Source organism: Lepidochelys kempii, chromosome 2 (assembly GCF_965140265.1).
Source record: "Lepidochelys kempii isolate rLepKem1 chromosome 2, rLepKem1.hap2, whole genome shotgun sequence".
In the NCBI taxonomy this organism is placed as follows: Eukaryota; Metazoa; Chordata; order Testudines; family Cheloniidae; genus Lepidochelys; species Lepidochelys kempii.
Genome location: NC_133257.1, coordinates 74338331 through 74353057, shown reverse-complemented (window position 1 = coordinate 74353057; position 14727 = coordinate 74338331). Strand labels below are relative to the sequence as shown.

Below are 14727 nucleotides of genomic sequence, written 5' to 3'. Positions count from 1 at the left end.
ACAGTGGGAGCTCTGTTGTCTTGAGGATTTACCAGTTTAATAGCAAAACTTAGCTTCCCCTGTGTTTTATTATGCTACTTGAGAACCATGGTAGGAAATGGCCTACTTGTTGTTAAGAGTTCAGCCATTGGTGGATCAGTTAGCTTGAACTGTTGTTATAAATAGTAATTACTGACTCAACGTTGGTATAGCAGAATGTAGGGGGTGCAGGAAGGTATACTTTATAACCATTATACTGGCAGACATGAATTTTAACCCTATTAATGAATACCAAAGTGTTGCCTCCATTTTCTTTTGAGATGTTTAAAAGATTTAGTGCACTAAATAAGCCTATTAGTTTTTTCCTAATTTAAAATTAAACTTTTTTTTAAAAGTTGTACTTAAAGCACACCTCCAGTCTGGGTTTTACTGATGAATCACATTTCCATATTAATCATACTATGCATGTTTGTAACTCCTGAGAAGTACCGCTCCACCTGTTGCATTTACACTCAACCCAAGGCTCCAAAGCATAGGGCAAAGACATGAAGCAGAAGTGATTAAAAATGCTTTTTTATTTTTAGAAATGCTGTAAAAATTGATATAAAAGGTTGAGCATGCTCAGTCTTTTTCCTCCTACTATCTACAGTATAAAGAGGGTTTTTTGAATCATTTTTACAAATGTACCATAGCTGCATCAATATGAGTAAAATGTAGAAAGAACAAAAACAACTATTACAAAAATAATTTAAGGGGAAAAAAACACAAAAGTTTAGCTTTTTTTTCCTTTTCTCTCTCTCTCTCTCGCTAGAATTTTTTTGCAAGTTTGGCCGTTAAAGACCCAGGGTCCTAGCCCACTCTTGCTACAACATTCAAAAGAAACTGAAATCCAGCACAATTTCACTGTTGTCTTCCTCTCTCCCTTCATGCCGCTTAGGGAGCCGAGCAGCGGCGGCGGCCCCCTCCGCAGTCCTGAGGCACCGTCCCCGCCGCAGGTAGGCCAGTCCCGCCTCTGCAGCGCGGCTGCTCCGTGGAGGTCTCTGAGGTATTGGTAGGATAAGGCAGTCACAGTCCCTCGCGTCCCTGCCCACTGAGTTACCGGCAGTCGGTGCCCGAGCCGGGCTGCAGGAAGGAGGCGCCAGGCAGCTGCTTGAAGAAGTGCCGGAGGCTGGTCAAGTCCCGGCTCAGCTGCTCGATCTTCTTGTGCAGCTTCTCGTTCTCGGCCGACAGCTCCAGCAGCTTCTGCTGCATCTCCTGGTTGCGGCGCTTCGCCTTGTCGCGGCTCTTGCGCACGGCGATGTTGTTGCGCTCCCGGCGCTGCCGGTACTCGGGGCTGAACCTGTCCACCCACTTCTTGCCGCTCCGCTCTTTGCCTGCCGCCGCCCCCTGCCCGCAGGAGGAGGACGACGAGGGGGACCTGGTGCTGCAGCTGGACGGCGAGCTGCTGCCCGCGGGCTCGGGCGAGGTGGGCGGCGTGGGCTGCCCGCTCAGGTTCATGATGGTCTGGGCGCAGGTGGCGACCTGCGAGGGCAGCAGGGAGGCGGAGAGGTCCCTGTCGCTCCAGTCCGGCTCCCGCTTCAGGGCGGCCCGCGGGGCGGAGGAGGAGCCGGGCCGAGGCTCGCCACCCAGCAGGGCGCCGCCGAAGTCCTTGGCGGGGTCGCGGCCCGCCGGCGGCAGGTACTCGCCGTAGTCGCCGCCCCGCTCCGCCTTGTGGTTGCTGTTGAAGAGGTCGGCGAAGAGCTCGTCGTTGCACAGCTCCAGGTTGGGCACCGCCGACATGGAGTCGATGTAGGAGCTGAAGTCGATGGCGCTCTCGTCCTCGTACATGGCCGGGGCGGCGGCGCTCAGCTCGGCCAGGCTGCTGCTGCCGCCCCCCTGCTCCTCGGCGCTCATGCCGCCGCTCCCGGGCTTGCAGGAGGGGCTCAGCCCGCCGCCGCCCGCCTTAGTGTCGTAGAAGTTGGCCGGCTCCAGGGACCAGTTCCTGTAGCATGCCGGGGAGTCCAGGCTGTACAGGGCGGCGGCGCTCATCGGAGAGCGGGCGGCGGCGGCGCAGGGCTGACGGGGGCGCAGCGGGGCCCGGGCTCCGCGGGCTGTTCGCGCCGCCACACGGGAGGGGCTCCCCCTCGGCTGTCCGGCTGGGCTGGAGGCTGCTCCCGGGCTCACCCTGCCCGGCGGCGTGTCACGCTGGGAGCGCCCAGGCCCGTGCCCACGAGGAGGTTGTTCCGACACCGGGTCAGCTAGTCTGAACCTGGGAGCCGCCGCCTGCCCCGCTTTTATCTGGCCCCGGCCCCGCCCCCCTGCCCCGGTGACGGGGCGAGCGTGTTACTGGAATCCCTCGGGCCCGGGGCTGTGCCGCGCGAGGGGAGGGGTTTGCCCTGCGCCGCTGCCGGGGGGCGCGGAGCCGAGGCTGCGCCGCCTAAATCTTTGCAGCAGCAGCAGCAAGTTGGGGGAGGTCGGGCTGCTTCCGCCACCGAGCCGGAGCCCGGGCGAGCGCCGCCGGCTGCCGCTGGGAACGCGCCCGTAACAGGCGGCGGGACTTGCTGGTCTCATTCCCACCTTCCTGTTTATGGGGGTTTGCGCTGCTCGGGTTCCTGGGGAAGGGGGCGGGGGCGAGAAACCACTTGCCCTGAACCGTACACGAGCAATGCACGTGGGCTGCAAACGTGTCCCCTGGGCAGGACCAGGGTAACTGTTAAGCCCCAGAGCAGCGCCAGAAGCCAGCGGCTGATTTCGCAAAGCTCAGCGTCGCCGGGGCAGAGCCGAGGACTCCCGTGGCTGGCGCTGGGTGCCAGCCTGCCGAGGGGACGGCTCACCTTCGCCCGGTGCGCTGCCTAGTGAGGTGGCGGCGAGCGGTACTTCGCCTGCTGCACCTGAGGCTGGGCGTAGCTCGCAGCTTGCGTATTGCAAGGCTCGGCATCAGCCACGGTTTAGAGGGACACTCCGCCTGGCCGATGAATTTCCCCCCCGTAACAAGGCTCCGCTCCCTCGTGCGTCCGCTGTCTTTTCTAAACGTGTTCACACTTATTGCGTCCTCGCAGGGCCGTGCGGCGCCTCGTGGTTTTGACAGGCGAACTGGCACGTACACACTGCATGGAGCGACGGGGGGGGGGGGGATAGCTTTGTGCTGTTTGTTTGACCATGTGATAGATTTTAGCACCATAGGCAATACTCGGGCTGCATTCAAAACCATGAAGTGATTTGCCTCCTTGGTACGCATTGCCCTCTTGTGGCTGAATGTTGGCTATGTCGGTATTTGGCAGCTCAGGCTGCAATGTAGGTCACGCAAAGAGCGCGGGGGGGAGGGGGGTGTTACACTGACACCCACAGCCGCGGAAGAGACCGCCCGGGTGTCCCGGTTCCCAGTGACGGTCTTTAAACAATCGCTCACCTTGAGAGGGTTTTCCTAGAGGTAAGTCGTGACTAATAAAGTGTAAAGTGTGCTGCTTTAGGAACACGGTCGTTTCTCTGTTTCGTTTTGCGCGATTTTGCTGGCCATGATGATCGTCTGCACAGCCTTGTGAAGGGGTTGCAGCTCGTGGCACGATAAAGTAAAAAGAAAAGGAGAACTTGTGGCACCTTAGAGACTAACCAATTTATTTGAGCATGAGCTTTCGTGAGCTCCAGCTCGCTTCATCGGATGCTTATGCTCAAATAAATGTGTTAGTCTCTAAGGTGCCACAAGTACTCCTGTTCTTTTTGCGAATACAGACTAACACGGCTGCTACTCTGAAAACTATAAAGTAACACTCCAAATAAATAGTTAATTTGGGTTTCTTAGCAAGGAAGGAATGATGAACTTTTTTTTCTTTTCTTTTTTTTTTTTAAGTGGAACTGACCTGACTTGTAGCAAGCATTTATGAGGAATGAGAATGTCCCTATCCTTTCCCAAAGGTTCCAGTATAGTAATACACCTCCCCGCATTCTCAGCACCAGCCCTCCTGCCAAGGGCTTTATGCCATACTAGATTACAGTCACTAACACGTGGGGGGGAGGGGTTCTGATACCATGACCTCAGGGGCAATCTACTTTAATGAGTTTTGCTTGAGCAATCACTGCAGGATTAGGTATTACATACAGAAAAGCTTGTCTTCCTAAATACCTACCTCTAAAACTAGATATTATCACCACACAGGTTTATAGAACTGTTGCTGTGGGCTTTTAAAGGGCTGCCGCCTCCCCCATTTGATGGCAGCAGTGAACAAAGTATTCTGCTTGCTCTGACACAAACATTTTGAGATCCTCCACAGTGAAAGGTACTGTAAAAACATATGGTCATTAAAAGTTCTTTATATAACTAATTAGGCTCAGACATTGTTGGTGATGTGAAAGCTTATAAAAACACTAATAGAGTTTAGGAAATCTTCCCACTGGTTTGCAGTCTAGTCTTGTCAAATGAACACCACCTCCATCATTCATATTGGCTGGAGGATTGCATACCAGTGGTGGCTTGCTTGACATTTTGATGGGTAAATTCTTCACCTTTTGACCTGGCACATGTAATGTAAATGAGTGTAGAAAATACAACTTTTTCCAATGGAGACTTTAAAGAGGAATCAGTATATATTTACAAAATAAACATACATACACCTGAGTATTTCACTTTGTGAATGTCACTCTAGTGCCCTCCTGAGGTTCAGTTAGTTTAGGAGAAATTACTGTGGTTACTAAAAAGGCAAGAACTCAGCCTGACAGATTGGGACAATCTGTTTTAACTGACAATATGCTTGCCTGTACATTTCATTACAAGATGTTCTTCTGACAGCAACAAGGTTATAAATGTAGATTTATGGTTTTAGACACTTTAGAGAGTAAAATGAAGACAGTTTAGTTGCACAGTAATCTCTCTTACCCTCCTCCCTTCAGCTGCCTATTAAAAAAAGTTTTGATGAATATATTCATACTTTAAAATCAGTAATTGATACTGGTAAATGAACAAGTATACCTGAAACAAAATTAATGTAATTAAAAATTAAAGATACAATGTGTAATATGAAGTTTTCCCATCTCCCAAACATTTTAAAAGAATAGTCCCCTGACTGTTAACAAAAGGGAAAATAAAATTGTTTATCAAAATAAGTTTGCTTGTTTTTTTAAGAGAATTAGCTAAAGCAATTAATATTCAAAATGAGTTGCCTAGTTTCTCTCTTCATAGGTAGACTTTAAAAGGACAGTGCTACAGTCTGGTCTACATACAGTAGTTTTTGTACTGCCTTAACTATTACAATTAGTGGTGTGCATTTTGTTTGTTTGTTTCAACCAAAATAGTTACAGGATGACACCCCCCTTGTGTGGATGCAGTTATACAGCTATAATTTATTCTTCTTCCGTTATGGAAATAAGCTATACCGGGAGTTCTCAAACTTCAGTGCACCACAACCCCATTCTGACCACAAAAATTACTATATGACCTCGGGAGGGGGAAACTGAATCCTGAGCCCACCTGAGCCAAAGCCAAGCCCCACTGCTCCAGGCCGGGGATGAAAGCCAAAGCCCAAGGGCTTCAGCCCCAGGCAGAGGGCCTGTAACCTGATCTCCACCACCCAAGCTGAAGTCCTTGGGCTTTGGACCTGGGCGGTGGGGTTCGGGCTTCAGTTTTGGCCCTGGGCCCCAGCAAGTCTAGGCCAGCCCTGGCTTTATGGGGTCCTGACCCACAGTTTGAGAACCACTGAGCTATACTACCTCAAGCATCTTCGTACCAGTACAACTGTCCTTACTATGGGGTTGTATTACTTTACACACACAAGTTGTACCGGGCTTTAGCTATATAAGTGTAGTTAGACAAGCTGGTAGGCATAGCTTCAGTTTGCTCTCTCTGGACTTGATCATGCAACTCTTAGTTACATCAATAGTCCCCACTGAGTTTAACTTTCACATGAATTAGGGTTGCATGATTGAGGATATATTAACATAATTGTATTTTTGTAACACAAAATATACCTTTATAAATCAATATTCATTTTAGGTGGCTCAAACAAGTACCTTCATTTTATATTATTTCATTTGTAAATAGGTTGTATTGTAGTAAAGATCAGCAATGGACTCTGTCTCGCACGTCTCTAGGTGATCTCCGAGTTCACAATGCTTCCTAATCTGATGAGTGCATACATACCTGTAATCTATCTGGACACTGAAGCCACAAACTCCTTTCTGTCCATTCTCATTATTCACGATTTTGAAACCTAATACTATTCCCATAATTTTTTGTCTATTTAAAATAATTTTTAAATTGTTTAAACTTATGAATTACTATAGATAAAACATTCAACAACCTTTGCATATGCTACATGTGAGTGTCTACACTACAAAATGTAACATCCATATTGCCACAACAGCCAAAAATGGTACGGCAGGACTGAGGTTTAGACATGGCTCAAGCATTTTTACCACTATGATAAAAGTCTGTTTTTCATTATCTCTAGCTCAGATGCACCATTGTTGGCAGGTACAAGTTTTTCTAATGTCCATAAGGCCTACTTTCTAAACAAAACTTGGCAATTTTCCAACATTTCTAAACCAGATGCATAAACTCCCCAGCCTGTTTTACATTCTGATCTGGAATTATCCACCCTAATCATTTGTTTTGGAGCGATATATATATATCAATGTATAGCTCTAGCAAAAATTAAATAGTCTCAGCCTGTGCCTAGTAGCTATTGATACAAAATTTAACTTGCTTATTATTTAAAGCTCACGTTCCTTGGCATAATCTGTGATGCCATATTCCATTTCTACTGACCTTTGAAAATCCTCTCAGCCTGTTTCAAAAAATGTATAAATTAGAAGTTATTTTAGCTGACAGGGTATTAATCTTGAAACGGATACAGCTTTTGTTCAGTGCAGCATTTTTTTGGCTCTGCCAAGGCTTGGTTGGCAAAACCTATTCTCAGGGCAATGCTGCCTTTCATGATGGTGCTGATGCACAGAGGGAAGTGAGTTCCTATCAAAGAAAGAAAGAATCTTTGGCATTGGGAGGAGTCCTTTCCATCCAACTATAACAATGTTAAATTATTTCGGCCCAATCTCTGACCTATGTTGACAATTTCTGTTACAATAGAGGTGGCGCTACACTTAATTTGAGAACATTTAGTAGGCCGGTGTTTTGTTTCTTGACACAAGAATATGGAGGGTGCTGCCACTTTTGTCTGTTGTATGTAGACGCAGTAGTGACACGTGCATGCTGTATTTCTCCATGCCAGACAGAATACATTTCTATAGAAGACTTTTCTCACCTACATAAATGTGCTACGCGCCAATTTTGTGGGTGGTTTTTTGTTTTGTTTTTCCATCCTAGTTAGCACTATGGCATCTGTTTATATTGTGACTACATGCCCTACAAACTTCGGCCTAGCAGCCTGAAAGTCAGCTAAAAGGTGTTACTTGTAAAGGTGTTACTGTACTCTTCCCTGCAGATGCACTAAAAGGTCATTAGTTTACCTCGCAGGACGTATAGAACATAGGGGAAGGCACTTTATCTCTCTGGGATCAAGCTTAGTTCACAAGTGTTCGACTAGTTTTTCCTCTCTCACACATTCTTTATGGGATGGTCCATAGATCAGCTGGAAGGAACTGCTTTATGGGTAGTGTTTCTGGCACATGACAAATTATCTTAGAAACCACATTGTTCCATAGAAAGCACATCCATAATTGCCTGTACTTAACTGTGTTGCTAATCAGCTAGCTAAAGTATGTTCTCTTCCCCAGAGCGGAATTAGTCATGAAGTGACCCTGGTGGAATGGAACCGTGCCAGGAAAAGGTATTTTATTTAATATTGATTGGATTTTAACATTGGATTTTAGGATGCCACTTTTCAGTCTTAAGATGATACTGGTGTCGCAGCAGGAAGAGAACTCTGCTTTTGTCTAATGAAATATCAGACCTAGACATTGTGAATCTGATCTGTTCCTTCTGAAGTCAGTTTTACCATTGATGCCAATAGGAAGGAGCAGAATATCAGGCTTAGAACAAATGGGAAAATGCCTTCTGTATTTCATGTGATTGAAATCTTAACAGTGTTTGATGAATGCAAAATAGCTATGCCATCTGCTTGAAAGCAAGGTAGTAAGTCCTAGGAAAAGCAGCACCTTGCAATAGGAAGAATATTTAAGTAAAATGGAAACAGGAGTTAAAATGTTGCTGTAAAATGAAATATTTGTATTTCCAGACACCATATCTTTCTATTGACAGTAGAACAGATAAACAACATTTATGTGATACACTAAAATGCCTCTGAGTTCTGCTGTTACTGACACCCCACTCCCCAGGCTAGATGGTCATTGTATTTTTGCTTAGTTGCTTTTTAAAAAGCGTCAAAGTTTCTGTATACATTTCATATCTACATCTTTTCATAGCCAGTCATATTAGCAGCAATGGACTGACTCAGACGATAGTCCCACACCCTTGGTCATAGGTTAGCGACTACAACGTTGAATAAGTTTTAGAGCAATTATATTTGGGTAACAATCCTTAGCATATTCAAGATTATGCATAAAGTAAGTTTGTGGACAGGGTTCTCAAAGAATATCATTCCTTCAATAAAACTGCTTTATCTAATTGTGTGGAGCTTCTAACCAAACCCTTCAGCATGAGGGCAGACTAGTTGCTGAAGGGGCCTTTACCCTATAACAGACACAGTAACCAAACAAACTCTGCTCTGGAACACCTTGCAGGTTCCTTGGGATATATATGAGGAAAGCAAGGTGCAAACACCTAACAACTCAGATCTAGGGCCTGGTCTACACGTAAAACTGAGGTGTACCTAGCTATGTCAGTTGGAGTGTGTGAAAAAATTCACACCCTTGAGAGCCATAGTTAAGTTGACCTAAGCGAGGTCAACATAGTTAAGTTGACCTAAGCAAGGTCAACTAAAGAATTCTTCCATCAACCTAGCTATCACATCTTGGAGGGATAGATTAAATAAAGTGACAGAAAAAACCCTTCTGTTGCTGTAACATCTGTAGTATAGACATAGCTTAAGTTAGGATGGGGAAAGATAGTGCTGATGTGTGAGAAGAACATGAACTTCATCAGTAATCTCTAGGAAAGGATGCTGGAGTTGGTCATGGACAATGGTGTCTTTTTTTTTTTTTTTAAGGGGATGGAACAGTATCCCAAATTGCAAACCAGCAGAGCAATGCTGAAAGATGATTGATGGGTTTTTTTTTTCCCTCCAAAGAATGTGTGATCAGGAGTATTTACATATTCTAAGTAGTTTATTTTTATTAGTTATTCAGCAGAATTTGTATTTTTTTACTCCTATTGTTTGTATAATTTCCTGCATTCAATTAATGTATTTTTCTTTAGCTAATCTAGTGTATCTGCTTGTTTTAACCAGTTCAATGTAAGAATAGGTAATATTTTTGTTAACCCAAACTTTGTGGCTAATTATTCAGTTATTCTATTTATCACCTTCTTTTAAGCCAGTTGAAACGGTCTCCCACTTCCTGTGTGCCAAATAGGTTCTTGTAGCCTTCTTCTGAAAACTCACTCTACGAAAAAAACCTTCCTTTTTGAGGTTGTTATTGTGTCAGCACCTTCCCATACCTTGCCTGTTGCTCCATGTTATTTGTCTGTTAGCCTCTGCCCTGGCATTTAGTCTTTGTTTTTGACATGTATGTATTTAGATATAGAGCTGCAACTCAGTACAGCACAACAGTTGAAAGGATTAAATGATGGGGTTGGTTTAACAGACCTTTACAACTAGATAGTGAAGTCTCAGAGGTGTATTCCTGACTGGATAACTTAGTAAAGTCAATGGCCTGGAGGTGGTGCCAGTGAAAATATAAATAACCTTATTAAAACCTTCAGCTTGGATGGGTTAATTCCTGCATGGAGGAAGTGGCTGTCATAGTGAGCTAGAGTAGTATCTGTATCACATCACTCATAGGACTGAGTGGTCTGTTGCTTATAAATCAGACTTCACTTTTATATCTAAAAATAATCATCGAGGTAGAAAGCACATGATAAATTGGTGCCCTTGGACAATTAGTGAGTGTTTCAGCAGCTGGGCTATATCAAAGGCTTCCATTGGTAACTCTCAAGCTCTTACACTACTCAGAACGGGTATGTATATCTTTTTGGTGGTCTATTTTTCCCTCCCCTGATCCTCTAGCAGTCCACATTCATCACAACTTCCTTTCCCTTGAAAAAGTGTGGCTGGCTGGGACAATGGCATTGGGTGTTGGCTCTCACTTCAAAAGTCCCATTACAGAATCCTTTATACAAACCCCTTCTGAGAATGTTGGGGCAACTTAAGTGTCCAATTTAAAAAAAAAATAAAAAAATAAAAATTGCAGTGCCTAGTCAGAAAACTGCAAATTCCTTGTGAAAGCTTCAAAACTCCTATATGAAAAACTCTGGTTAAACTGTAAGCCTACACTATCTATTTTACAGGTCAAAGTACTCAGCAAGTATAAGAGGAATGTGCAAAAAGGGCAATTTAACACCTCCTTGGAGTCAGCCACTTGAAAAGCTGAGTTCAGTTCAGAAGTCATGTGACTCTTGGACTATAAGGTGGATAGAAGGCTGGCTAGATTGTCAGGCTCAATGGGTAGTGATCAATGGCTCCATGTCTAGTTGGCAGCCAGTATCAAGTGGAGTGCCCCAAGGGTCAGTCCTGGGGCCGGTTTTGTTCAATATCTTCATTAACGATCTGGAGAATGGTGTGGATGGCACCCTCAGCAAGTTTTCTGATGACACTAAACTGGGAGGAGAGGTAGACAAATTAGAGGGACCTAGACAAATTAGAGGATTGGGCCAAAAGAAATCTGATGAGGTTCAACAAGGACAAGTGCAGAGTCCTGCACTTAGGACAGAAGAATGCCATGCACCGCTACAGACTAGGGACCGAATGGCTAGGCAACAGTTCTGCAGAAAAGGACCTAGAGGTTACAATGGATGAGAAGCTGGGTATGAGTCAACAGTTTGCCCTTGTTGCCAAGAAGGCTAACGGCATTTTGGGCTGTATAAGTAGGGGCCTTGCCAGCAGATGCAGGGACGTGATCGTTCTCCTCTACTGGACAATGGTGAGGCCTCATCTGGAGTACTGTGTCCAATTTTGGGCCCCACACTACAAGAAGGATGTGGAAAAATTGGGAAATGTCCAGCAGAGGGCAACAAAAATGATTAGGGGACTGAACACACGACTTCTGAGGAGAGGCTGAGGGAACTGGGATTGTTTAGTCTGCGGAAGAGAAGAATGAGGGGGGATTTGATAGATGCTTTCAACTACCTGAAAGGGAGTTCCAAAGAGGATGGATCTAGACTATTCTCAGTGGTAGCAGATGACAGAACAAGGAGTAATGGTCTCAAGTTGCAGTGGGGGAGGTTTAGGTTGGATATTTGGAAAAACATTTTCACCGGGAGGGTGGTGAAGCACTGGAATGGGTTACCTGGGGAGGTGGTGGAATCTCCTTCCTTTGAGGTTTTTAAGGTCAGGCTTGACAAAGCCCTGGCTGGGATGATTTAGTTGGGGATTGGTCCTGCTTTGAGCAGGAGATTGGACTAGGTGACCTTCTGAAGTCCCTTCCAACCCTGATATTCTATGATTCTTTACTGTTGTCAGGATTCCCTCCCCACTCTGAACTCTAGGGTACAGATGTGGGGACCTGCATGAAAGACCCCCTGAGCTTATTTCTACCAGCTTAGATTAAAAGCTTCCCCAAGGCACAAATCCTTCCTTGTCCTTGGATGGGTACTGCTGCCACCATCAAGTGAGTTAGACAAAGATTCAAGAAAAGGACCACTTGGAGTTCCTGTTCCCTAAAATATCCCCCCAAGGCCCTTCACCCCCTTTCCTGGGGAGGCTTGCGAATAATCTACCTACCAAACAGGTAGTCCAGATTCTTAAAAAACAGAACTTTATAAGAAAAAAAAAGGAAAGGAAGCACCTCTGTAGAATCAGGATGGAAGGTAACTTTACAGGGTAATCAGATTCAAAACACAGAGGATTCCCCTCTAGGCAAAACTTTAAAGTTACAAAAAACAGGGCTAAACCTCCCTCTTAGCACAGGGAAAATTCACAAGCTAAAAACAAAAGATAAATCTAATGCACCTTGCCTTATTTACTTACTCTTTTTGCAATTTGAGACTTATTTTTGGATGATTTTAGGAGGAGTTTTCTGACCTGATGCTTCTCGGCTTTCACACATACACCCCCCACACCCACAAACAAAGCCTCCCCTCCCCCCACCCCCCCAAGATTTGAAAGTATCTTCTTTCCTCACTGGTCCTTTTGGTCAGGTGCCAACCAGGTTATTTGAGCTTCTAAACCCCTTACAGGCTACCTTTAGCTGTATGGTTATGACCACTGTGCTTTATGACTTTAGAATAAGGTGGCCTTGGCGAGACACACAGTTCTTCCACACAGACAGCCTTAAGTCATGTTGTCTCCTTTATTAATATCAAAGATAAAAATGAGCAAAATGCATTCAGAAGAATCATAAAAAGGTGAGTATATAAAGCACATTACTACATTGCACATGTTGCAGCGGACAAAAAAAACAACTTTGCATATATAGTGCCCTGCAATTTAAGAGTGGAAAAGAGCAGTTTAGCTTCTTTAGTGAGTAAGTGTCCTAAAACTACTAATTTAGAAATGAGCTATTACTTATTCTACAGCTTATGTTTTTATTTTTTAATAGACAAACCTCCTGTACAGCACCCAGGAGTTTTTGTGCCAATGGTTTTCCCAATAAAGATCAAGTATGGCCCCAGACTCGGTTGTATTCATTCAAAATGCTGTTGACCAAGAATTCGGAGATATTGATTTACAGTGCTAGAACTGAGTCAAAGTGAACAAAGCAAAACTCTCAGCATTTATGGTCTAGAAAGGGTGTTAAAATGTCAAACATTTTTAGATGGGGGAAAAAAACCTCCCAGAAATTTTAATTGTTGCTTCTTTGTGCCATTCAGTTTCCAACTCTGAACAATCCCCTTTATGCTCATTAGCTTCATTTTATACATTTACCAGCTCGTATTTGTCTTATAGGTTCTTATCCAGCAGAGAGACTGATGGTCCGTCTGCTTTCAGGTTGAAACTGATGCCAGGGAAAGGAAGTCAGTGTAGAAGCAGCCCTGAGTAGGGCTGAAATGACTAATAACAGTTGCAAAGAAGAGCCTACAGCTGCAGAGAAGTCAAAGGTGCTTGCTTTTCATTTTTTAAAGTTATTTTATACTTGTTCACTGCTCCATGATAATCACGCATTATTAAAATGTCAATGGGAAATGTCTTCTTAAATGAATTCATGTTAATAACTAGTCATAATATTTTGAAAGACAGTAATTCATCCCCATATAATACCTGCTGCACTTTGTTTGGCACAGAAGTTACCTCTAAAAAACTGCTTTACAATAGAGCCTCGTGCTCTTGGTGTGACTAAAGTCAGACTTTCCCGCCTTAAATCTCCTCATAAGCAAGTACTGGAAAACAATAGACTACATTGTCCAGCTCATTCACAGCAGAAAACGGTAGAGACGCCAGCAATGCCTGTTTTCAGGTATGGATTCAACACTTTTGTTAAATAGGATTCTTAAAACATGAAAACTTTGCAGTTTTATTGTTTTGCATTAATTTAAACATCTTTATAATATACAGTCACAACTTACTAAACATCTCCTATAACTGTTAAAATAGGCTGTTTTGTAGTCATAACTGGTATTATAGCAACTGACTGCTACTTTTAAAAATGAGAGATTTCTATGTGTATCATTCAGTAGGCTGTATGTGTTGACATTTATCTAATCACTCTTTGTGTGGATTAAACAATACAGCATGTAAACATCTCTTCAAAGCTTGTGTGGTTATTTTGTTTGTGGTTTCTTCTATTAAATACAATAGCTTAATATCATGGGCCTTAGCCTTCAGCACAATTACCATATTCCTTTCAGGTTCCTAGTACAGAGACATTGGTTCATAATTGTCATCTTTGAGTAAGTTCTACCACAGTATCACAGCCCTTAATCAGTTCAGACTTACCAGTGTGGAAAACACAAATTAATTGTTTTTCTATCCATGCTCCTCCCCCACTACACAGTAACTTGACAGTAGTGGTTTGGCTTAGAGAACACTCCATTTGATTATTTCCTTATATCCTTTCTTTCACATCCAGGGCTCCCATCCTTCCCAAACTCTGCCAAGGAGATTGGGGTCTGTTGCTTGATCTATAAGGCATTTCACTTGGATTTCTTCCAAAAGCCCATCCTCTGGTTCTTTGGCTCGGATGTTGTGATCTCTGCTTCCCTGAGCTACAGCTACATATTCCCTGTAGGCAGGTGATTTCTCGTGGCCCAGTCGTAATTCATCACTGAAAAAAAAAAGAAAACTCTGAAAATCCAGACCTTGGATTTTTTATTTTTAAATGAGAGCTTTAAGGCCTAATCCTATGAGGTAGTGAGTGTGCCGTTATTGACGTGAACTGTGACGTATAGATCATTGTTGCAACCAAGATCTTCTAGTTGGACTAAATCTTGTACAAAGGAGGTCAAGGTAAGGTGTCTATAGAAAGGTTGTAATTTGCTGGTCATGATTATGCTGCCTGTATGTGTGTATCATTTTTGTATTTGAAGTTATGAATAATGGCTATGTACTTGTATCTCAATGTGTTTGATTCTAAGTAGCCTCAGGGAAGTATTTGGTCAGCTTTCTGAGTATGGGCACTTACTGAGAATAGTCCGATCAAGGAACACCTAACTGACAATGGACTTTAGGAGACACCAATCCACATCTGAGCTTTCCTGGGAAAGGGTTCAAA

At 44.1% G+C, this 14727-nt stretch overlaps 2 protein-coding genes and 1 long non-coding RNA gene across 3 annotated transcripts in view; 1 reads left to right on the top strand and 2 right to left on the bottom strand.

Moving 5' to 3' along the window:
- Window positions 1-536: 536 nt before the first annotated feature.
- Window positions 537-2338, bottom strand: CEBPD (CCAAT enhancer binding protein delta). The gene has a single exon (XM_073331251.1). It carries the CDS (start codon window positions 2005-2007, stop codon window positions 1075-1077), a length of 933 nt encoding a protein of 310 aa, XP_073187352.1. The 5' UTR covers window positions 2008-2338; the 3' UTR covers window positions 537-1074.
- A 704-nt stretch (window positions 2339-3042) lies between these two features.
- Window positions 3043-12989, top strand: LOC140906731 (uncharacterized). Its single transcript, XR_012157222.1, has 4 exons — window positions 3043-3388; window positions 4112-4232; window positions 7681-7733; window positions 12966-12989. It is a non-coding gene; the product is annotated as an uncharacterized lncRNA (long non-coding RNA).
- PRKDC (protein kinase, DNA-activated, catalytic subunit) overlaps window positions 12198-14727 on the bottom strand; it is a 154490-nt gene continuing 151960 nt past the window's right edge. The window contains exon 86 of the mRNA XM_073331241.1: window positions 12198-14280. Coding sequence (XP_073187342.1) covers window positions 14076-14280 — 205 coding nt within the window. The 3' untranslated portion in view covers window positions 12198-14075. The remainder of the gene's footprint in view (window positions 14281-14727) is intronic.